The sequence below is a fragment of the Molossus molossus genome, unplaced genomic scaffold, assembly GCF_014108415.1.
Source record: "Molossus molossus isolate mMolMol1 unplaced genomic scaffold, mMolMol1.p scaffold_m16_p_1, whole genome shotgun sequence".
In the NCBI taxonomy this organism is placed as follows: Eukaryota; Metazoa; Chordata; class Mammalia; order Chiroptera; family Molossidae; genus Molossus; species Molossus molossus.
In genome coordinates this window covers 190,711,857-190,736,593 of record NW_023425344.1, presented here as the reverse complement: position 1 = coordinate 190,736,593, position 24,737 = coordinate 190,711,857, and the positions used below count along the sequence as shown (strand labels likewise).

Here is a 24,737-nt window from a genome sequence, read left to right as displayed (position 1 = left end):
CAGGCAGAAAGCCAGCATGAGGAATGACTAACACATCTTATTGGCTCTGCCTTTCCACTCCTAACTCCCCCAGGCAGTTTGTTCTAACACCTCTGTGTTTCTTTGCAGCGTGCAAAAGGAAAGAGCAAGAACACGGGAAGGATAGAGGCAACACACCCAAAAAACCCAGGTTGGTCTTCACAGATGTCCAGCGTCGAACTCTACATGCAATATTCAAGGAAAACAAGCGTCCATCCAAAGAATTGCAAATCACCATTTCCCAGCAGCTGGGGTTGGAGTTGAGCACCGTCAGCAACTTCTTCATGAACGCAAGGAGGAGGAGTCTGGACAAATGGCAGGATGAGGGCAGCTCCAATTCAGGCAACTCATCTTCTTCATCAAGCACTTGTACCAAAGCATGAAGGAATAACCACAAACTAAAACCTCGGTGGAAAAGCTTTAAATAAAAAAAATTTTTAAAAGACCAGGACCTCAAGATAGCAGGTTTATACTTAGAAATATTTGAAGAAGGAAAAAAAAAGTGTTATTTATAGTCCAAAGAAACCAAAGACTTAGCTCACCTGAATTCTGACTTAGTTCGGAGACACACACTTCAGCGGGGCGACGACTTGGCAAGAAAAATTATGAGCAGGAAAACACCACTGGATCTCACACTTTCAACCCTTGATCATTCTCACTGTGCTTGGCTGTTTTCATGGTTTGGAGCATAGTGATTTTGAGCCATTGAGTGGACCTCTTTTAAGATCAGACGTTCTCATCTGTTCCACCGCGCCATGAAGGTGTATGGTGTCTCAGTACTGCGTGTGGGTGCGTGCGTGTACACACACACACACACACACACACACACACACACACCACCAGTGGTTAGGGACTTAGGCAGGGCTGGTCTTCAGGAAGGGTTGTACTGTAGGAGTGCAACCAACAGTGTGGGGTTGTCTGAGTTCATTGGATTAGGAGTGTGATTTCACTAGTCTAGCCTAATTGTTTGAACCTGCCAGGCCCGCAACCTAGATGCAGATTCAAACCCAGCAAAGAAAATTTGAATGACACCTAAACTAGTGCATTCTCTTTGTTTGTTAAGGAATGTTCAGATATTTTTTAAGAAATGAAACAAGAGTCCATCCATTAAAATAAAAAATCACCTAGGTACCAAAGAACACACTTAATATTATAGTGCAGGTATTTTATTGCAATGATTTTAATAACCAAAGCTATTTTTACACAAAATACTATGTAAAGTTATACGTATGAACTGATCTAGCTGTAATACACATGCCACATAGAATCATGACTATGATTTATGACTCTTGAAGCATTTGAAATATTTGTTTTCAGAACTGGCAAGAAAGAACGTAGCTTCAGGGAAGCAGTTGCTAGCCTAACAGAGAGGTCGGACCCATGGACATCCAGTTGGCACACTCCCTGTCGGGATCCGTCAGTGTCGCTTAAGCAGACATATAAACATGATTCCAGAATCTGCGTATGGCTGACAAAACCTGGTAAATCTTCCAAAGCAGGATCCCATTTGTAAACTAGAAAACTAAGTTTAACAGGGCAGGTAACTAAATTAGAAAATGTATTTAAAGTAATGCTTTTTAGTAAAAAGACCACAGAATAAAGGACTCCGTACTCAGATTAATTTGACAAATTTGCTGTATGCAGTTGACACCATTTACAAACACACAAAGTAAGCAGACCAACTTTATTATTAAAATGAACTATCTGATATTTATAATCATTCTAAAAATATAATCAAACTGGTTTTATTGCTAATTCCAGACATTTTATGACTTGGACATCAATAAAAATAACAGATACAACCAAGACATGATAGAACGTAGAAAAAGGCAGCATTCTAGTGGAAGACAAGGCTGTAGGTTCTGTAGGTGTTCAGCTATTTACTTCATTAAGCAAAGCCTCCAAAGCATACTACATTCTTTCTTGCTACTGCATTAAGCTGGAAATTTTATAACATAGATTCCACTCTAACAGGGAGAGATAAAAACTACACCTAAACCTCCAAATATAAACATTTAAATTTCTATTTTCCCAAATCTCTTAACTAGGGCTATAGAAATCAAAACAAAAAAACACCAAAAGATAATACAGTTGTACTAGTAGTACCCAAGTGAATCACTTGATTCTCCCCTCCCCCCAAATTCTCTCTGAATGCCACTGAATTGTCACTCATATAAGTGGATGTGTTTTGTACTATTAGGTAAAGAACTAGGTAGTCTTGATTAATTAGCACATCTAAGTAGAAATATAAAATTAAATGTTATCTCAACAATAAGTTGTTTATTGAGAGTCATTAAAATGCTATAAAAAAAAAATTAAACCATCTTGAAATAAAATCGAACCCCTTAGGATCACCTCTCAGCATCTGGTCTAGTCGAGAAGAGGCAGGTACCCGGAGAGAGGAGGCAAACCAACGACCGTCTGTCTCCTTCCTGCCTGCTTGGAATGAGCAACGGAAACCCACACACACGCCCCCTGGAATGAAAGAGCGCATTTGCCTTGACACATTTTGTCTATTTTCTTTATCTTGCCCCAAGTTCCAGCTTAAAATTGTCCCTTCTAAATATGGCACAATGACAATTCAGCTATTAAAAGAGACTGTTTCAATGGCCACAGTCCAAGATTTGCTAAAAATTCAACCTTGTCAGTGACAAACTAAAAGGAAAAAACCGGTTTGCGTTTTCTCTCTCTCCAGGAATAGAGGGGCCATGAGTACAGCTATATAATGTATTTATACTTTAGGAGGGAGGAAAGCCTTATTTATTTAAAACATGAGAATTTTAAATGCAGGGAAATTCAAGCTGTGTCTACACCCAATCTTACCAAATTCAGTATCCCAGGAAAAACAAAAGTTGAAATCAGACAACAATGTGGGTTTTTTTGTTGTTTTTTGGTTTGTTTTTTTTTTTGCTTTATTTTTACTACATTGCCCTGTCCAATTAATCTAACTGCATTTTCAGTTTTCAACCAATTATTTTGGTACTGTGTAGACACAGTCTCAAAGAATATTACCACATTTTTAATACTCTCACCATAATGGTTTTTTGAAAAATAACCTGTGATTCTATTTGCTAACACCAAAGATAATTGTCATACCAGCATTGAATGTGCACCCATTATGCAATTTCAGGGCCTAGAGATATATTTTCTCATAAACAGATGCACAAATCCGAGCCTGAAGAGCAATTTTTTTACTTGACTATTTAAGCATCCTCACAACCTCTGCTTCTTAGAAATCACAATAGACAAACTCAGCTTCTCACAAGCAATACACTGATTCCATCATGTACGACTGATTCTTTGTTGCTTCCAGCATGTCACATCGAGGGAAAATGCTTCCGTTCTGTTGCAGAGCATTAATTTATGGCTCGGACTCTATACCTACCCTACCCGAGTAGATCATACTACTGTTCACCCATCATTTCTCAGTCCTTGAACAAAATTCACCTAAAAAGATATCTCAGTCTTTTATTTGTATGTATGTTTATTCCAAAACTGCACTTCAGATAACACGTTTTGGTTTTTTGCCTTTGTAGAATGGAAGTCAGACTGTTTGGGGCCATAAATCATATATGTCCTCTCACGACAGAAGCTTCCTTGAAAGGGAGCCAAGAGAAAGAAAGGTCTGGACACCCCAGTAGCCCAGACTTCAGTAAATGTTCAGGTAAAAGAATTCTGGATGTCGGGAACTGAGTGTTCCGGGCCCTGGATGCAGCGGGAATAGACCCCAAAAACCAAAGAAAATGCTTGGGGAAATTCAGAAGTTCTAACTGAACATGTCACTCACTCTACCCCCTTCCCCCCAAAAAAAGCATAATTAATTTTCCAGGAGAAAAAGTAAAACGCACTATGCTACATTTGGACTCGTGCCCCTCCCGTTGCTACCCCAGGTGAATGACCCATCTTTGCAGGTTAAATGCAAACTTTGTTATACCAAAGAGTCCTAGGACATTTTCACATGAGCTATAAAGGCATCCTCCCTAAAAAAGGTCCTCCCTTCTTTGTACATAAAGGATGAAAACTATGCATTTAGCAAACAAAGAGAAAGCACTTCTCCCTGTCCTATCTAGTTGTTTAGGGTGCATTCAAACACCAGAGGCCATTTTGAGATGCGCTTGGCCTTCTGGATTATTCTTGTGGTGTGGTTAGCTTTACAGTGCATTTGGTAACTATTTCCTAAATAGAAAGGACAAAGAAGCAGAAGGTAAGAAATAGCTACTTCCACGTGTAAAAAAAAAAAAAAAAAATGTGTAAAGATCTACTATTTATAGTGTGAACCAAAGACGCTACCTCACTCAATTTCCATTGGTGATTTTAATCACGTTGATATGATACCAAAGAATACCAAAGATATTTTCATGCACGGCCTCAGTCTGCAGAGGGAACTCTGCCCTGTCCCTTCTCCCACCTCCTCGCCCCTCCTCACTCTTCACTCAGTGTGTAAACTTGTCTGCATTCTTAATAATAACGATACCACAACAACAACAACATTAGGAAATACTACTCTTATTACTGCTAGTTCTACTTGTAAATCTCTAGGCAAACATGTTGCAAACTTTGTAAACTCCTAGGACGAGTGCCTTGCTTGAACCAAAGTGTTAAACCGCTGTTGACCTCTCTCACCTTATACTCTTTGAATACCTCAGCCTCTTAGAAAGGCCACTAATGAAAAAAAAAAAAAAAAAAAAAGGAATAATTATTCACCGTGGTGCTTTTTCCGTGCAACCATGCAATGAAACTTTCTTTGATACCAAAGGATGACTTTTTTTTCCCAATTCTTGCTGAGAAACCAAAGCTCCTCCTCCTCCTTGGTCCCTCTCGAGCCCCCCCTCCCCCCCCCTTCACCGAGTCCCTTCACCAGACAGGCCGTGCATCACTTTTACCAATTCCTCCAAATACCTCATAGTAACAAAGTTTTAGGGTTACGTTGTATAGAGAGTCTATGTGATAAGGCAGAACTTACTAGTTTGATAACTGTTAAGGTTACTTTTAAAAGAAACTTTATAATTCTTATTTATTTTGTAGTTTGTATGTTTGGGATGTCCGCCCCCTCCCTGCTTCGGTTTGGGGTTTATTTTCCTGGCAGAACTGCTCTGTTGCTCAAGGAAGACTTAATTTCTGGAAATGTTCCCCACGTGGGTTAAGGGTTATGTAAAAATGCAAGAATGGAATAAGAAATGCTTTTCATTTTGATGATTACTTATGAAGTTTTTGTGTTTCGTAGTAAATTTGTTTCCACAGGGTAAAAAAAAAACAAATCTATCTATCTATCTATCTATCTATCTATATATATATATATATAATCTCTTTTTTGTGAAACTGGTTTCTATTTTCTCTATAATGTGCTGTGATTTTTTTAATTTAATTACATTTTATATGAGCTTATTTAATCACTGCTTTAATTTATGACTGTGTAGTTTTTTTAAATGTATATAGTAGAATCCAAATGGCCAAAGCTTTGTGTTACAATCTTTTTGTTCTTGATGCTAAGATGAGCTGAAGGCAAGTGCTTCTCTCAACTGCAGGGTGTAGCTTTAGCTTTTCCCAGCAGGCACTTCAGTGTGTGTTGTGAACACTGCCGGGCCCCCTCCCAGAAAACTTGTACATGCCAAAACGAGTGTTCAAGGTAGTCCTTTTCGTCGCTTAGAAAGAAGAAAGGCATTATTCGTGTTCTTCCTTTAATTTATTAATTTTTTTTTTTTTAAGAAAAGATTACTTTGCAGGTTAGACCTGAAATTCCAAAGAATGTAAGACTTGTTTAATGTTCTAAAGCACCGGCATTTGTGAGATACTTTGCTACTTTTTTTTTTTTTTTTTTTTTTTTTTTTTAGCCATTCGCACGGGTATGAGAAGTAAAGTATAAACACTCAAAGAGACAAGCTAACTTGAATTTGGAAATCCTCTTAAGTTTCACCAAGTTTCCGAATTGCTTCAAGGCAGGGGGCAGGGAAGAAGCCGCAGCTCCTTGGCTTCAGGCCCTTACGAGAAAGTCCAGGCTGAGGGGCAGCGGACTTGGCCCCTGCCCATCCAGCCAACCCATGGAAGAAGCAAAACAGGATTGCTCAGCCCCCATTATGGGTCAAGTTTAAAGAAAATGTTTTCCCAGTTACGTATTCCAATCCCACATCTATTTCTTGGAATCTGTTACCCGCCAGTTCCTCCCACCCCTCACACCCCATCAACATTGTCAGCGTCCCCTGGTGAATGGACTCCAGGCCTATTTGAGTTTGTCTCTTCTCACTCTTCATCTTGCCACTAGTTTCTTTTCCACACACTAGAGACGGTCCCTGCCTCAGGCGCCTCCAGGCTGCTCAGACACTGGGCTCTGCTTTCAGATCAGCACACACAGATTTCCCAGCCAGTTCCCGGCGTCCTCAGAACACCCAGTGCCTAGCATTTTGCTTGATTTTGCTGAAATAAATCGCTTCAACTACATGGCAGAAATCCGTAGATGTAAATACTGTTCTTCTCAATACACGAAATTTACATTATTTTCTCCTGCAAGGGTGTTTGGGGTGGGGAAGGAAAGGGAGGGCTTAGACTTTGGGTCAAATGTTACAGTTTCTTAGAAGCATTTTTATACTCGTTATGTGTTCTAATAGGGCAATAAAATCTGCTCTGGGTCGCAGGCTCACTCAGTGCTCTGTGGGTAAGCATTGACTGATTATTTGTTTTTTCATACAAACGCTGTGCAGTGAGCTACAGAAAGCCCAGGAAGATGGCGGAGGGGGAAGACTTTGACCATCAGTGGTGAAACGCTGAACCGAGTTGTATTTATAAGGTCCCATTTCCTGTTTCTGTGTTAGTCTCGATTTTTTCGTGGTATGTTCTGCATTTATTGCATAATCATTGTGGGCTCATTTTAGATTTGCCGTCGGAACCAAGTGACAAGTATTTTTAACAAAATAAACTTTAAAACATTTGTCTTCCACTTGCTTGGGTAGTCGTCTTCATATCTCCCTGTGTTTCTTGTCCCTTCTGAAGTCAGCCCACCTGTCACTCACTTGTTAGACTGTCCCATCCCCCTCTTCTGTTTTCAATATACTTTCGACCTTAGCTGTTGTTTGAGTGTGACTCAGTTTCCCTGTTCAAGTTAGCTTGATGGTTTATTATGTAAGGAGGGTGCCTAAGACAATCATCAGGTAAAAAATAAAAATAAAATGGAAAAAAAAAAATCAGTAGAGTAGAAAATCTTCCAAGAGCAGAGGGAGTTCTTCCTTAGCAATGGGGTAGGGGAAAGAAAACGTAAATACAGAATTAAATAATTAATTTAAAAACCTAACCATGAGGGGCTTAGAAGATTTTTTGATAAAAGACAAATGTTGCTGTCATTTTCTTTGTCGATTAGAAAGCAGTGGTAGTTTCTACGTTGCATCTACATTTCAGATGAGACGATCATTGTATCCAGTTATGGTTGTTTGCTAAAATTTTGTCTCTCTCTCTCTTTCTCTCTGTCCAATGCTTCTTCTGTATTTTTGTGTGTAGCAACAAAAAAGTGTAATGCATTAGGCATTATTCTGGTTTGTTTATGAGTATTTCCTGTACTGCATTAAGGTTTCTTTTTTTTTTTTTAAGCTTCGCTACTGTTCTCACTTTATGCCGTGCAATATCATCTGCTGTGTTTGCTAAGCAAAAAAGAAAAAAAGAAGAAAAAAAAAAGCAAGTGATGATGCCATCATGCTTTTCAGTGTTAAAATGTTTCAGCATTTATGTAGTCACCAAAATGTAGTAAATAAAATGTTGGATTTTCCAGCACTTTAAATTTAGACAATTCTTGCCTTCTTTTGTTTTTATTCTCTCTGTGAACCTCAGCGAGTAGCTCATGGATTTTCTTTGGAGGAAGGGTGTAGCTGAGAGCACATCATGCTTTCCAACTAAAGCCGGTGCCATTTTAAAAGAAAGATTACCTAAGGGGGGAAAGAAGGAGGGGTTCTCTAGCGGGACAGGATGTTTTTAAATGGAATGGGGTGCAGAAGAAATAAAATGATGGGAGGATGGCCTTAAAAAGTCCTCTCCAGTCAAATAATGTGTGTGGGAGGGCGTCCTATCTGTCTGCCAGTCTGTCCTATCTGTGAATGGGGTGCAGAAGAAATAAAATGATGGGAGGATGGCCTTAAAAAGTCCTCTCCAGTCAAATAATGTGTGTGGGAGGGCGTCCTATCTGTCTGCCAGTCTGTCCTATCTGTCTGTCGGTCTCAGGAGCTGGGGTGTTGGGGGTATTACAGGCAACTAAAACACCAGGAAAGGTGTTATTGGATAGCCCCCTGAGTCCGAAGAGGAGGGCTGTCCCCTCCTCAGTTCTTGTCTTCTTGTATGAATGAATTCAAACAAGTGACTCCAGATGACTATGTTGTGATAAAGCTACCTTATTAAGAAAGCAAAGCATGCAAATTCATGGAAGAAGCAAAGCAAGCAAATCCATCACCCGGCATAAAGCATGGATGGGCTCTCAGCTAATCTGAGGAGCAGGTGGGGTGGGGGGTTTCTGCTTATATACTTTTCTAGCTATAGATTTGTAAATTCTTCTGCCAAATATCTTGGTACAGATTAATTGTCAAGGTCCCCTTTTACTTTGTTGTGGCTTTCCCAGACTTTGTGAGAAGCTCCTAGCAATTTTATCTCGCCAAACCCGGAGACAGACTGGCTTTCTCTTTAGAGAGTGAAATAAAAGTGCCCTTTTTTCCTGTCCCCTTCCCCGCTCCTTCCCTGCACTCTCTCCTTTAACCATTTGCTCTCAAGTGTCCTTGTTTGGGGAAATAATGGCTTGGTATTTACAAGCCAGCTGCACGCTGTCCAAACTGCTTGGGCTTGTTCAATTTTCTTGTCTCGGTTTCCCGATTCCTCTTGCCCTGGAATTTCCCGAGCTTCCTGCTATCCTGCCACGGTGGGAGGTGGGGGGCTCGGAAATCAGATCCTCGTCTATTTAATAGAGGGTAGTGATTGATTAAGAGGCCTGGTTTAAGGTACAGGGCAGCTAGGCTTGGAATTCCTGGGGTGCTGATTGCTGGCTGTGTCACCTTGGGCCTGCCAGGGGGTGAGCCGTATGCTGAGCCCTGACCCCAGGATAATCGATACCAGCTTTACTTCAATAGTGTATACAAATCCTGTTCCTCTCTGCTTCTGTTCTCTCCCGTGATGGTCAGTGTTATGTGTCAACTTGGCTAGTCGCTAGTCCCCAGTTACTCAGTCAGACACTCATCTAGATGGTACTTGATGGATGTTATTATTGTTCATAATTCGTCGGCTTCAAGTAAAGGAGATTATCCCACACGGGTGCAAAAAGATGTTCTGATTCTCAGAACTACGTCAGAGCTTGTCAAAGTCCTTTATGGGTATCTCATTCCCCAGCTTTTCCTTTGAAGATTTTTGGTGAGTGTCTAGTTTTCCTCCACTGTTGCCACTGTCTCAGGCAGCTACAGGTTAGGCAAGTGTCCCTGATTATTTTTGACAAATGCCTCAGGGACAAGGTTTTCACAACTGAGCAAGCTCTGAGTTAGGTCAGATTAAAAAGAAAAAAAAAAAAAGCCCTGTGAATGGAGGGTTTGAGGGAATTTCCTGATGGGTCAAATAATAGTTGTCTGAGAATGGTGTTGGGAGAGCTCCAGTCCCATGTGCTCCGCTCTGGTGGCTGCTAGGCTGCTGGTTTCGCTCTGATTTCAGGGCTGTTGCTTTCCAGGCTACCGCAGAACCGAGAAGGGGAAGTGTATGGGAATAGCACAGATTCAAATAATAACACAAAGCTAGCTGTACCTACTGAGATTCAACTATTTTTCTTTTTTAATCCTCACCCGAGAATATTTTTCTATTCATCTTCAGATGGAGTGGGGGCGAGAGAGAGAAACATCGATGTGAGAGAGATACATCGACTGGCTGCCTCCTGCAGGAGGCCGACCAGGGCCAGGGACAAACCGCAACCGAGGTACCTGCCCTTGACCGGAATCGAACCTGAGACTCATTGGTCCGCGGGCGGACGCTCTCCCACTGGGCCGAACCAGCCAGGGCTCAACTATTTTTCTTAAACAAACACTCCTCACAATGAGGCAAGCCTTTGGCTAACTCCAGAGTTCTGAAAAAGTTGATTTTGATTCTTTTTGCCAGCGTTGTCATTGGTCTTACAGAGGAGTGGCTTTTTGAAGACCCTTCCTCTGCCACCCCCTGCCCTGAAGGTGATGTCCAGATGCCCTCTCCGGACGGCAGCCGGCAACCACAAGGCAGTGGTCACGATCTTTAAAACTCCTAGATTGTCTTCCACCTTTGTGACATCTCCGTGGTTATTTTCGCCACGCCGGGTCTGTTTCTGCACAGGGTAAAGCGCAGAGATTCTGGGGCCTCTGCCGGGCACGGTGACCTGTGATCAGGGAAGATGACATGCGTGTAGCTGAGCTCACATGAGCACCTTGTGGCATGTTATCTGAGGGCCCTGAGAAAGCCCGCGCACATCTGGCTCTGGAATGGTCTTCAAGCCGGTCACTGCAGATGATATTTTGATAGTTGCAAACATAAAATCTAAGCACAGTGATGGTCAGATATTTTGTAAGGAATAACCTGACAGGGTGTGTATGCTGTTAAAAAGAAACAACAGCCAATTTGGCTCAACGGTTAGAGTGTTGACCTGCGGTCCAGAGAGCCCCAGGTTCGATTCCCGCTAAGGGCACGTACCTCGGTTGTGGTTTGTCTCCCGCCCTGGTTGGGTTGTGCAGGTGGCAGCCACTTGATGTGTCCCTTTCACGTTGATGTTTCTCTCTCTCTCTCTCTTCCTTTCTCTCCCTCCCACTCTCTCTGAACAAAAAATGGAAAAATGTCCTTGGGTGAGAATTTTAAAAAAAAGAAACAACAGACTCAAAATGGAATCACTTTTGCTCAATCCTTCCAACACTTACTCCCTAACCTAACTGCAGCTTCAGCCTCTCCCAGGAGTGGACTTTTTAAACCGATCAGTCTAGAATTTCCTGGTCAACACTAGCAAGGCCTGATAAGACCCCCTGCCGTCCCAATAGGTAATCTGTCCTTGTCTGAAATCATCCACTCATCCTAAGAATGCAAGGCTGGCTTAATATCTGAGTATCAATTAATGTAATACACCATGTTAACACAACAAGGAACGAACTCCATATTAACATCTTAGAAGATGTAGAAAAAGCATTTGACAACATTCAGTGTTCTTTCATGATGAAAACTCTCAATGAACCAGAAATGGAAGGGAACTTCCTCAACCTAATAAAAACACATCTATGAAACTTTCACAGCTCACATCATATTTAATGGCCTAAGACTGATTGCTTTCCTCCTAAGACTGGAGACAAGTCCAGTATCACCACTTCTATTCAAAATTGCACTTACAAGTTCTAGCCAGGGCAAGAAGAAGAAATAAAAAGTCATCCAGACTGGAAAAGGAAGAAGTAAAACTAGCTCTATTCACAGATGGCATAATCTCATATATAGACAATTCTAAGAGATCTACAAAAAAAATAGTAAATTCAGCAAGGTTGGAGGACACAACATCATTATACAAAAATCAATTATATTTCTATACACTACCAATGAACAATCTGAAAGAAAAATTAAGAAAAAATGTATTCACATTAGCATCAAAAAGAATAAAATAGGAATACATTTAACAAAGGAAGTGCAAGATTTATACCTTGAAAACTGTTATACATTATTGCAAGAAATTCAAAACAATCTAAGTAAATCAAAATAAGATATACAAATGGCACGTAAGCACATGAAAAGATGCTCAACATCATTAGTCATTCGGAAAATGCAAATCTAAACCACAAAGAAATATTACTTCATACTCACTAGGAAAGCTGTAATTAAAAAAAAAAAAAAAAAAAGATAATAAGTGTTGACAAGGATGTAGAGAAATCGGAACCCTCAAACATTACTGGTGGGAATATAAAAGGTTCAGCTGCTTTAGAAAACATTCTGGTAGTTCCTCAAAAAGTGAGTCATAGAATTACCATTTGATCCAGCAATTCTACTTGTAGGCATATAACCAAAATAACTAAAAACATACACTCATACAAAAACCTGTACACAAATGTTCATAGCATCATTGGTCATAATAGCCAAAAAAATGGGAACAAGTCTGCCCTGGCCGGTTTGGCTCAGCGGTTAGAGCGTCGGCCTGCGGCCCTGAGAGACCCGGGTTCGATTCCCGCTAGGGGCATGTACCTCGGTTGCAGTTTGTCCCCGGCCCTGGTCGGTTGTGCGGGTGGCAGCCACTCGATGTGTCCCTTTCACATCGATGTTTCTCTCTCTCTCTCTCTGTTCCTCTCTCTCCCTCCCACTCTACCTGAACAAAAAATGGAAAAATGTCCTCAGGTGAGGATAAAAAAAACAAAAAAAAAAATGGGAACAAGTCAAATGTGCATTAACCAGTTAACGGATAAACAAAATGTAGTATGTCCGTATACTGGACTATTATTCAGCCACAAAAAGAACTGACACATGCTACAACATGAGTGAATCTTAAAGAATTACACCAAGTGAAAGAAGTCAAACACAAAAGGCCACATATTGTATGAGTCCATTTATATGAAATATCCAGGATAGGTAAATGCATATAAAAAAGCAAGTAAATATGCTCAGCCAGTGTGGCTCAGTGGTTGAGCGTCGACCCATGCACCAACAGGTTACTGGTTCAATTCCTGCTCGGGCACATGCCCAGGTTGTGGGCCAAATCCCCAGTGAGGGGTATGCAGAAGACAGCCAATCGGTGTTTCTATCTCTCTCTCCCTCTCCCTTCCTCTCTCTCTAAAATCAATAAACAAAATAAAAATAAAAACGATTGAATCATATACATTAAAAGGGTGAATTTTATGATATGTAAATTATATTTCACTAATGCTGGTGTTTTATTATTATTATTTTTTAATCCTCACCTGAAGTTTTTTTTTCCATTTATCTTCAGACAGAGTGGAGGCAGAGAGGGGGAGAGAGAGAAAGAGAGAGAGAGAGAAACATCAACTGGCTGCCTCTGCACGACCCCAACCAGGGCCAGGGACCAAACTGCAACTGAGGTGCATGCCCTTCATTGGAAGTGAACCCAAGACTCTTTGGTCCGCTGGCCAGTGCTCTAACTGCTGAGCCAAACCAACCAGGACTAGTGTTGTTATTTTAAAAATGACGGCACATGTCGAAGGGCACAGAAGCAGACTTCTAAAAGCTCCCAAAGGCCTAAGCTTGGATCATTTGAACAACAAAATAAATGAGAATATTTAAAATAAAATAAATATCCATGAATTCATGTTGATATAAATAAATGAATAAGTAAATGAGGAAAGGACCAGCCCTTCCTTACAGTAGACTTCCAATTTAAAAATGTAGAGGGAGCCCTGGCCGGTGGCTCAGTGGTTAGAGCATCAACCTGCAGACCAGAGAGTCCCGACTTCGGTTTCCACTAAGGGCACGTACCTCAGTTGCAGTTTGTCCCCACCCCGGTTGGTGTCATGTGTGTGGCAACCAGTCGATGTGTCTCTCTCACATCGATTTTCTCTCTCTCTCCTCCTCCCTCTCTCTCTCCTGCTCTATCTGAAGATAAATGCAAAAATGTCCTCGGATGAGTATAAAAAAAAAATTGTAGAGGGAGAGGTAGAAATAGGTAATCACCACAATAATAATTGCTGCAGGCCACAATTATTAATAGATGCTAAAATTAGTAGCGAAAAGTATGATGAGAAATTGGACATGTGTAAAATCTCAAAGTGATACCATTGTAATTAACCTAGTTATTAATAACAGGAAAGGAGCAAAGGGAAAGCTAAATATTACAGGCATGTCATTTAGGCAGCTTCACCAGGCAGCTACAACTTTACACTCCCCAGGGGTCCAGCAAAGGGAAGAACAGACACATGCCCAGTAAAGTTGGGGGGACTAGTAAAGGTGCTTGCTGTCAGTCACACCTGGCAACAGGGCATTGGGCAAAGTACATGCGGGCCACTGCAAGTGCATGAAGATCTGAGAGATTTAATCCTCTAAAGGAACTCGATCTCTTGACTCCTGGCTTTCGGGGCTCTCATGCTCCTGCTCCCCTGCATGGCCATGTGGACTCCACACTCAATGGACTAATGGACTGCAACTAACCTGACACTGAACTGACCTGACAGCAACATGGAACAGAAACTCTGGACACCGACTTTGCTCCTAGCTCTACTGAAGCCCCAGCTACACTTCTTCTATGACTGGACTAGGGAAAATGAAACTTTGGAAACCCAGGGGTATAATTCCATGCAAATAAAAATCATTCATCCTGCCCTGGCCAGTTAGAGCATCGGCCCGCGGACCAGAGAGTCCCGAGTTCAGTTCCCGCCAAGGGCACATACCTCGGTTGCAGTTTGTCCCCGGCCCTGGTTAGGGTCGTGTGGGTGGCAGCCACACGTTGTGTGTCTCTCACATCAATGTTTCTCTCTCTCTTTTCCTCCCTCTCTCCCTCTCACTCTATCTGAAGATTAAAAAAAAAAATTTTAAATCATTCATCCTCCCGTGAGAGTCTCAGAAAATCCTTCTTCTCGAGATATTATAAGGACTCCACCGCCAGCACTCATTGGGGGAAGAGATACCTCACTTCCACCAATAACAAAATATCCTCCCACCAGATTCTTACTAATGACAAACAGGAAAGTAGCAACTTTACATACAATAGAGAAACCTGACAGACACCTCACCTCATTAACCAAGAGATTAAAGTTAGCATCACTATCTATAAATAAGATGTGTCAACATCATGTATTTCCTGATATGATGCACTGCCAAAAATATGTCTTCAATCTAATCATAAGAAAATATCAGACACACTGAGGACATTATACAAAATAATTGACTAGACCTCTTCAAAAGTGTTCGAGTCAAGCCCTGGACAGTTTGGCTCAGCAGTTAAGAGTGTCAGCGGTGGACCAAGGAGTCGCAGGTTGGATTCCGACCAAGGGCACATCCCTTGGTTGCGGTTTATCCCAGCCCTGGTTGATGTCCTGCATGAGGCAACTAGTCAATGTGTCCCTTTCACATTGATGTTTCTCTCTGTCTCTCCCTTTCTCTCCCTCTCTCTTCCTCCCATTCTATATGAAGAAAAATAGAAAAACATCCTTGGGTGAGGATTTTTTTTAAAATGTGTTAGAGTCAAGAAAGACTGGGAAACTGTCACTTTTGGAGGAGACAAAGGAGATGGCAATGTGAGCTCCTGGATTGGGTGCTGGACAAGAAAAAGGCCATTAATGAGAAAATGGTCAAAATTCAAATAAGTCTGTAGGGTAGGAGGAGCTCTGATCAGATGCTTTATACTGTTTGTAGCGTATCGTATCCATATTAGTTTCCTGGTTTCAATAATTGCACTATGACTGTGTAAGATGTTAATATCAAGGAGGCTGGGCAAAGGGTAAATGGAACTCCCTATAATTTGTACAACTTTTCTGTGTCTAAAATCATTTCAACATAAAAGTTTTAAATACATTATTTAAACAACTATGTGCAGATTCATTTTTCTCTGAAAGTACAGTTGCAGACCCCTTCTTTGCCTTATAGGTTGCTAACAGACTGATGTGAAAGAAACAACACAGCACGTTGTCTTGGAAACAAGTTTTAACATTTTCCATGCCAGGGCTCCTCGGTTATATATACCTTGGCCAGTAGGTGGAAGCACTTGACCAGTTTCTCATCAGAAAACCCCAGAAAGAAAAACAGCTGAAATTGAACAGTGGGAGGGAGGTAAAACATGCGACTTCCCTGACAAGCAAGCTGAGGGTGACAATGTACAGTCACTACAGAAAGATGCCATTTCTATGGGCACTTAAGTGATGAGGCATGGAGGAAAGAACTTGTAAACAGTGATGTAAAGCTTTTAGGCAAAGTTATCAACCCCACCCGAGCCTGGGGCGTCAGGAAGGAGCCAAGGCATCACCTCCTCTGGGATGCTAATGGCCCACACTTGTTAAAGAATAACAAAAGGTGACTTGCAGATTTTTTTAAGACTTTCAAAGAATGAATTACAAATAAACAATAAATCATTAATAGTGTAAGACTTTTAATAATTTTTATATAAGACTCTTACCAAAATTTTTGTTGGTTTTTCTTAGAATTGTGAGCCTGGAGGGAACTCCACTCAATTCTTTTTCTCTGTCTTCTCTCTCAAATCCCAGAACTGCTACCAGCAAAGTCTAAAACCTGAGTTATCTAGCTATCTTTAGTTGTTGCTGAGCCCTGGGCAGGTCAAGAGACTTGTTTAAAATACCACAGCCAGCAAGTGCCAGAGGTAGGATTTAAAACCAGACTTTGGATGATTCCAGCCCTCCCTCAACTCCTACCAGAGTTTAAACCCATTCCGAGCTCCTTCCTTTTATCTGTGAAGGACTGGGCTCAAAGGGGCCAGGAATCTGGGTTGATTTCCGGCGCTGAGCACCAAGGTCTGCCTGATGAAATTGAGTTGCACTAACTAAGCTGAACCCTCCCTGCCATGGTCAAGACATATAAAATATGTGTTTTAATAATGTTTTATATTCTGATTTTCCTAGACTGAGAACTTTTGTTCCTCATTCCACAACCACACCCGGCTAACCTTTTCTTTCCCTCATTGAAGTGGGAGGATAATGGTCATGAAATGTAAAACCCAAAGCTTCTGACCAGAGCTTCCTGCTACTGCTGAAGCTTCTCCCAGAGTGACCTCAATCACTAGGCCTGAAACCAAACAAACAAAAAAATCTATTTAAAGATACCCTTTCTACCACTCCTAATCCATAGCCTTCTGCTAATGGACAGATGGGCACTGTGGTGCCAGTTCAGAGAGCTCCCCCCAGTATTAAAATACTCAGTTAACACTCCGTGCCTGGCATCCTGGAACTCCCCCCAACCCCCACCCCCTCACAGCTCATTCTGCAAAGCAGCAGGTTGCGAGGATGTGTGGAAGGACATGGCCTTCAGAAGCAGCCAGAAGCAGCAGGGATCCCTGGGGCCTAGGCTTGAGAGATATTAGGACTGACAGGGATGAGCTTAAAGAGTCAGTTCCAACAGGAGCTGTTTTGTGTTTCTGCTCCAGGCCCAGGTCAGGGCCATGAGGGAAGCTATCACTGTGGGAGTCTTAGGGTCCTAGTCCAAACCCAGTAGCCGAAGGGCCCCGAACATAAATGGTTCTTCTCAATGGCTACTCCTGAAAAGGGACTCCTTAGAATGTAGAGGCACCAGCATAATTCTGAAGCATGGATGCCTGCGGGGACACTGAAGTCCCAGGTGACTCCATCTGCCTCCCCTTCCAACCTGAGGGCTTGCTCCCACTTTGACCCACAATACACTGAGGCCCAGGGCACAGGTTGCTGTCTTGGGGGCAGGCTTTCTGTGCTGCTTTGGAGTTTCTGGCCACATCTGCAGCTGAATGTAACAGAATGTGGGTGACAGGGCTTGAATACTGTGATGCAAGAATCCATGGCTTTAGATAACACACGGCCCGTTCTGCTGACAGCGTAAAATTGATACAAGAACTCAATACCCACAAAGAGGCGACTCAAGGACAGCCATGCCCGGCTGCAAACATTTTGAGTTGCTGTACTTTCCTCCCTACACACCCCATCCCCAGTTGTCAATGATGACACTTGCTTTTTTTGTTTTTGTTTTTATCCTCACCTGAGGACATTTTTGCATTTATCTTCAGATAGAGCGGGAAAGAGAGAGGGAGGAAGAGAGAGAGAAACATCGATGTGAGAGAGACACATGGACTGGTTGCCACCCACACGACCCCAACCAGGGCCAGGGACAAACTGCAACCGAGGTATGTGCCCTTAGCGGGAACTGAACCTGGGTCTCTGTGGTCCACGGGCCAACGGTCTAACCACTGAGCCAAACAGGCCAGGGTGATGCTTGCTTTTAACCAAAATGAAAATAGCCCTGGCTGGTTTGGCTCAGCGGTTAGAGTGTCGGCCCGCGGACCAGAGAGACCCAGATTCAGTTCCCGCTAAGGGCACATACCTCGGTTGCAGTTTGTCCCTGGCGCTGGTTGGGGTCGTGTGGGTGGCAACCAGTCGATGTGTCTCTCTCAGATCGATGTTTCTCTCTCTCTCTTCCTCCTGCTCTCTCTCCCGCTCTATCTGAAAATAAATGCAAAAAAAAATCCTCGGGTGAGGACAAAAAACATTATTAAAAAATAATAATGAAATTTAAAAAAAAATAAAGACATAGCACAGCTTTGTCATCCTATACTGGTCTGGTAAACCTTCATTTTAAGGACTCAAAGTTCCCAGGGATGGGGCGGGGGATGTTGGCTATTTGTTTTTTAGCTTCAGTGTACATCTTTTTAAAATAAGAATTTTTTGGTGTTTTGTTTTTTAATTCATCAAAATAACATTTTACATTTAACCTAGTTAAAGTATATAATTATATTCCTTAATATATACAATTCCCAGTTAAAATTCAAATTCCTCCAAATTGTCCTTTATAGTTGGTTTGTCTAAACTAGGATCCAATAACAGAACCGTACATTGCACCTGTTTTTATGTCCTTATCATTTCTTAATTTACAACTGTGACCTTCCTTCAAGCTATTGACTTTGGAGACATGGGTCAGTGGGCTTGTAGAACACCTGGGCATGTCTGATGGCTACTTTCAGATGTGGTTTAGCTTGTTTCTCTATCCCTTGAATTTCCTGTAATCTGGAAATTAGGTCTAAAAGTTAGATGCAGGCTAAACATTTTTAACATGCCAGAATTCTAAGTATATTTGATAAAATTGGGAAAGTATCCCACAGAAAAGCTGACTGATATAGATGACAGTGGCCCACATCACACAAAGTATCACACATGTATTGACTGGTACTGCTGTTAAACCACATTTATCTTACCTTCATAAAACACAACACTTGCTTACATATTGATCATACAGACGGGAGTCTCCTTATAATTCTACCTGTAGAATCTCATAAGTCGCCCTGGCCGGTTTGGCTCAGTGGTTAGAGTGTCAGCCAGCGGACCAATGAGTCACAGGTTCGATTCTGGTCAAGGGCATGTACCTCGGTTGTAATTTCTCCCTGCCCCTGGATGGGGTCATGTGGGAGGCAGCCATTAGATGTGTCCCTTTCACGTCGATATTTCTCTCTCTCTTTCTTTCTCTCTCTTTCTCTTCCTCTCTCTCCCTCCTACTCTATCTGAACAAAAATGGAAAAAGTGTCCTCAGGTGAGGATAAAAAAAAAAAAGAATCTCATAAGTCACAAACACATGGTCCAATAGGGCTTGGGGGAAGATGACATAAAAGAAATCAGAATATTTAAACCTTCTACAGGAAACACTCCTGTTTGCTCTTGGGAAATGGATCTGTTTCCTTTTATTTTTTTTATATTTTTTTTATTGACACCCCCCCCCCCCTCCTTACTCTAAGAGAGAGGAAGGGAGAGAGACAAAAACATTGATGTGAGAGACAAACATCCATTGGCTGCCTCCTACTGGGGATTGAGCCCACAACTCGGGCATGTGCCCCAACCGGGAATAGAACTGGGACCTCTCAGTCCTTGGGAGGATGCTCAATCCACTGAGTCACACTAGCCGGCTGGGCTGTTTCCATTTTTTGACTCACGAGCCTATCCTGCCCCCACTGGTTCTAGTCTGAGACCAAACCCAGTTACTTTCCAACTGCTCTGTCTGGTCCCTAATTCAGCCCTGTCCCCTCGGTGACCAGTCAAGAGCAGCAACCACAAACCCAGGTAGAAGGTTGGATGTTGGACATTCTGCCATGTTCTCAAAGTTAATATAAGAGCTTCAAATGTCAAAACTTAAGTTACCGCCCTGGCCAGTTTGGCTCAGCGGTTAGAGCATCAGCCTGCGGTCCAGAGAGACCCGGGTTCGGTTTCCGCTAAGGGCACGTACCTCGGTTGCAGTTTGTCCCCGGCCCTGGTTGGTCGTGCGGGTGGCAGCCACTTGATGTGTCCCTTTCACATTGATGTTTCTCTCTCACTCCCTCCCTCCCATTCTATCTGAACAAAAAATGAAAAAATGTCCTCGTGTGAGGAAAAAAAAACTTAAGTTACCCCCAAATCTAACTATTTTACCACACTTCGTCGAAAAAATAATTTGTTCTGTGAGTTTGGGTCGTACCCAAAGAAGCCACCGTAAATGATTTTGGCCATTTCTATTGTTCAAGGAAATGGGGAGCCTCGGGACCACCTTGCCCCGTCAGCTCTGCACTCTGCTGTGGGGATCCCCAAACAACGGGCCGGGCCGGGAAGGAGCGGCTGCGTCGCCAGGGGCCAAGTTACCCTCCGTTAAATCAGTCTGTGAAAGGGGCGAGGAAGGCCCTGGACGGTTAGCTCAGGTGCTTGGAGCGTTGTCCCAATGCGCAGGGGTTGCAGTATCCCTGGACAGGGCGCCATTAAAAAAAAAAAAAACTAGGGAAAAAAACAAGGTTGGGGTGAGGGTGGAGGAGCCACATATCTCTGCTCATATGTAGGTAAAAAAGAGGAGGCCATAAAGGGACATCTCCCTTCTTCCTTTTTATCCTCACCTGAGGAGCGCATTTATGTTCAGATAGAGCAGGAGGGAGAGAGGGAAGAAGAGAGAGAGAGACATCGATGTGAGAGAGACACATCGACTGCTTGCCACCCACACAACCCCAACGGGGCCGGGACAAACTGCAACTGAGGTCCGTGCCCTTAGTGGGAACCAAACCCAGGACTCTCTGGTCCACGGGCCGCCGCTCTAACCACTGAGTCAAACCAGTTAGGGTGACATCTACTTTCCCTGTGTCTGAATATGTATGGGATATTCCTCAAAGGATATGTAGGAGTCTGATGATGTCACTGCTAGTGGCAGGGCTGGGGGCCCCGAAGGTATGGAGTGGGAAGGAGACTGACTTTAATGCATTAGCTTTTGCACTACTGGAATCTTTTCCTACCATGTGCATGTGTGACTTCAACAACCACAAGTTTTGCTGTTGTTAATGTTGAAGACACTGATCTATATAATGTTACCCTTCTGGGGAAGATTTGCCCTTTCAGGAGTCTTCAGCTAAAGGCATCTGAATGCCTTTGGAGAGAGAATTTCAGGTGTCTGGTTATCAGGAGAGGGAAGACATTGCACCCAGGAGAAAGCTTTTCCCAAGTCTTCTGAAATTATGATGACAGCTGCAGACTGTGCCACGGTGCTTCGGGGAGGCCTGGCTGGGCTGCAAAGGGACGCCCTGGGCAAGCAGGCTGGCTGTGGCCTTCACGCCCCTCTCCTCGGCGGAGCCCGCTCTCCCCCAGCAGAACAGAGGGAGGTATTTTTAACCTCGGTGTTGGCTTGCACAGAGGTTCAGGTATTCTCTGGGGTGTACTATGAGACAAGAAAGCTGAGCTCTGACGCTTAGACTCATTTGCCCTAACTCAATGTGCCGGTTTTAAGCACCTTGGAGAATTGGACTTTAAAAGCTGTAATAAGTGAAAACTATTTATTATACTTCCCTAGAAACCCTTTGGATATCATCTTTCTTTTGTTTCTGACACAGAAGTGCAGTGCAGAGATGGGCAGCAAAGCCCACCCCCTACCCCCATGGGGAAAGGGACAGAACAGCAATTTTCAACCTTTTCATCTCATGGCACACACAAACTAGTTACTAAAATTCTGCGGCACACCAAAATGTGTTATATTTTTTGCCAATCTCACACACACACAAAATAGGTATAATTTTGATTCATTCATACCAGATGGCTATTGTCATTTTTTTATTTGACAATATAAGAGAAAAGAGGTCACTGCCCCTGGCTAAATAGTCAGGTATTGCAGGTTTTAAAAATTCTTGCAGCAGCCCTGGCCGGTTCGGCTCAGCGCTTAGAGCGTCAGCCCGCGGACCAAAGAGTCTCGGATGTGATGCTGGTCAAGGGCATGTACCTCGGTTGGGGTTCGGTCCCTGGCCCTGGTTGGGGTTGTACAGGAGGCAACCAATTGATGTGTCTCTCTCACATCAATGTTTCCCACACACACACACACACACACTCTATCTGAAGATAAATGGAAAAATATTCTCGGGTGAGGATTTAAAAAAAATTCTTGCAGCACACTGGTTAAAAATCACTGGCATAGAAAAATGACCTTCATATCACCTGCCTCAACTAGACCAGGAAGAGAAACCAGATGTGGCTCTATTACAAAAGAACTAGAATTACAGGTAGTTATACAGGTCCTCTTCAGAAGGTGGCGTGCATTAGTCATGAGATCTAATGGCAAGTGCATGAGACAAATCAAGTCAACAGGAAATTGATCACATTGTCTGGGAGATTGGACAAAAGTTGAAGTATGTGTGCGACACAGAAAATTCTTAGGAGATTCCAGGGATCATGGTTTGTTTGTTTTTGTTTTTGTTTTTTTCCTCACCAAAGGAGAAAATGAAGGAATACTGATTTATAGATTTGTTATAACAAAAGGGGGATATGGAAACAACCATCAAAACGGAAAGGGAACCCACTGTATGGGAGAACATAATTGCCAATGATACATCAGATAAGGGGTTAATTTCCAAAATATATAGAGTGCTCATACAACTCAACAAAAGGAAGACAAAGAACCCAATTAAAAAATGGGTAGAGGAACTAAATAGACACCTCTCCAAACAGGACATGCAAATGGCCAAGAGACATATGAAGAAATGCTCAACATCACTAATCATCAGAGACATGCAAATTAAAACAACAATGAAGTATCACCTCACACCTGTCAGAATGGCCACCATCAACAAATCATCAAACAACAAGTGTTGGCGAGGGTGTGGAGAAAAGGGGACTCTAGTACACTGCTGGTGGGGATGCAGACTGGTGCAGCCGCTGTAGAAAACAATATGGTGTTACCTCAAAAAATTAAAAATTGAACTTCCATTTGACCCAGTAATCCCACTTCTAGGAATATACCCTAAGAAGCCTGAAACACCAATCAGGAAGAATATATGTACCCCCATGTTCATAGCAGCACTATTTACAATAGCTAAGATCTGGAAACAGCCCAAGTGTCCATCAGTAGATGAATGGATAAAAAAGCTGTGGTACATATTCACAATGGAGTACTATGAAGCTGTAAGAAAGAAAGATCTCTTATCCTTTGAGACGACATGGAGGGACCTGGAGAGTATTTTGCTAAGTGAAACAAGCCAAGCAGAGAAAGACAAATATCACATGATCTCACTTATTTGTGGAATATAATGCACATAACAGTCTGAGGAACAGGGTAGACCCAAAGACGTGGAAGTAGGGTACAGACTGACAACCCTCAGAAGAGGGGGTGGGGGGGAGGAAAGAGATAAACCACAGAACTTATATTTATGTATGCATAACCGATGGACATGGACAACAAAGCTGGGGACGTGGTGCGGGGATGGGGAGGAGGGTGTCAATGGGGAAAAAAGGAGAAACATCTGTAACAAAAATAAATTAATAAAAAAAAAAAAAACTGATAGGAAAGTAAATGTAAAAAAAAAAAGAGGGATACGGACATTTAAGGAAGTATATATCCTGCAAGGCACCAGGGACATTAGAGCTGGGCTAGAAAGAAACAAGTCTGGGCCTGTTTGGGGAGAAACATCCCTTTCCTTAGGAGATAAGGCAAACATAATCAGGGAGTGAGTTTGTTTCAAAAAATAAATACAAGAGGAAGATAAGTCTATAGAGGCATCAAAACGTCTGATCATGAGGCTATGTGATTCTTAAATTCCACGGCCCTTCATAAAATAGAGTTCACCGAAGATGACAGAGCACATTCAGTCTAAGTCTTCAGGGGTCACACCAGTCTGAGCACAAACCTGCTCCTTGAAGTCTCTCATCGCGATGAAGGAAGGACTAGCTCCTCTTGAGCCCCTGACGGAGACTGCAGCTGGTGCAAGGCGGGATGGGGCAGCAGGCAGTTTACAGCTGTCTGCCTTGTTCGATTGCGAAGGCCTGTCTGGAGCCCCTCCGGGCAGGAAAGAGGCGCTCTGCTTCCAGATGTCTGCATCATCTCTAAAAAGTAGCTTGGGTACCTAACTCCCGCGCCGCATCCCTGCAGGTCACACCTCCACTCCTCCCTCCCAAATACTCCTCCCTCTTCTTCAGACTCCAAAATAATACAGTAATCCTGGCCACAGGGCTCTACAGCCCTTCAGTCTTTATTTTTTTCACTTAATTCCTTTTTATGTCTTTAAGCCACATCCAACGACATGATGGAAGAAATATGAAGTCTCGGTCATTTTCAAAGTCAGAATCCATCTATAGACTAGGTCCCCATATTGTGAGCGACTTCATGTCATTTTGGCGTAACCCGCAGTGCCACACAGGCTTAACTAAGCTATCTGGGTGCTTCGGTCTTGCTTCTTAACTGGAAGAAGAATCTGGAAATCATTGCCAAATAGACTGCCTGAGTCACTCAGGCGACTGTGTTTTCCTTTCTGGTGTGAGGCAGTGCGGGATAAATTTAGTTTCACTATTTTTATTGTTTTTCAGGAAGAGCAGGGCTTGCGAAATAGACTAGGAGTTACCGCTCTGATTCACTTTGCTTTTCGTTTCCTTCAGGGGTGTTTCTGGCCAATAGTGGAAGGTCTTTTCATGAGCTCCTTCAAGACTCTGTGTGAATCAGGCCTCAGATGTGCTCTTTGTGTTGTTAAAATCTATCTGGATCATGTAATACCCACAGACAAGCAAGGAGCGTCCCTTACAGGATAGACAGGACACAGGCGAGTACAGGATGGGACCCCCTCAAATGCTTCTTATCAGCTGCCCGGGGCCCATCTGCCTGTATTGTGGTGACTCAGT

The 24,737-nt window shown here is 42.7% G+C and overlaps 1 protein-coding gene across 1 annotated transcript in view; it reads left to right on the top strand.

Annotated features, from left to right (window-relative positions):
• ONECUT1 (one cut homeobox 1) overlaps positions 1 to 444 on the top strand; it is a 40,269-nt gene extending 39,825 nt beyond the window's left edge. The window contains exon 2 of the mRNA XM_036240481.1: positions 109 to 444. Coding sequence (XP_036096374.1) covers positions 109 to 401 — 293 coding nt within the window. The 3' untranslated portion in view covers positions 402 to 444. The remainder of the gene's footprint in view (positions 1 to 108) is intronic.
• Positions 445 to 24,737: the final 24,293 nt, after the last annotated feature.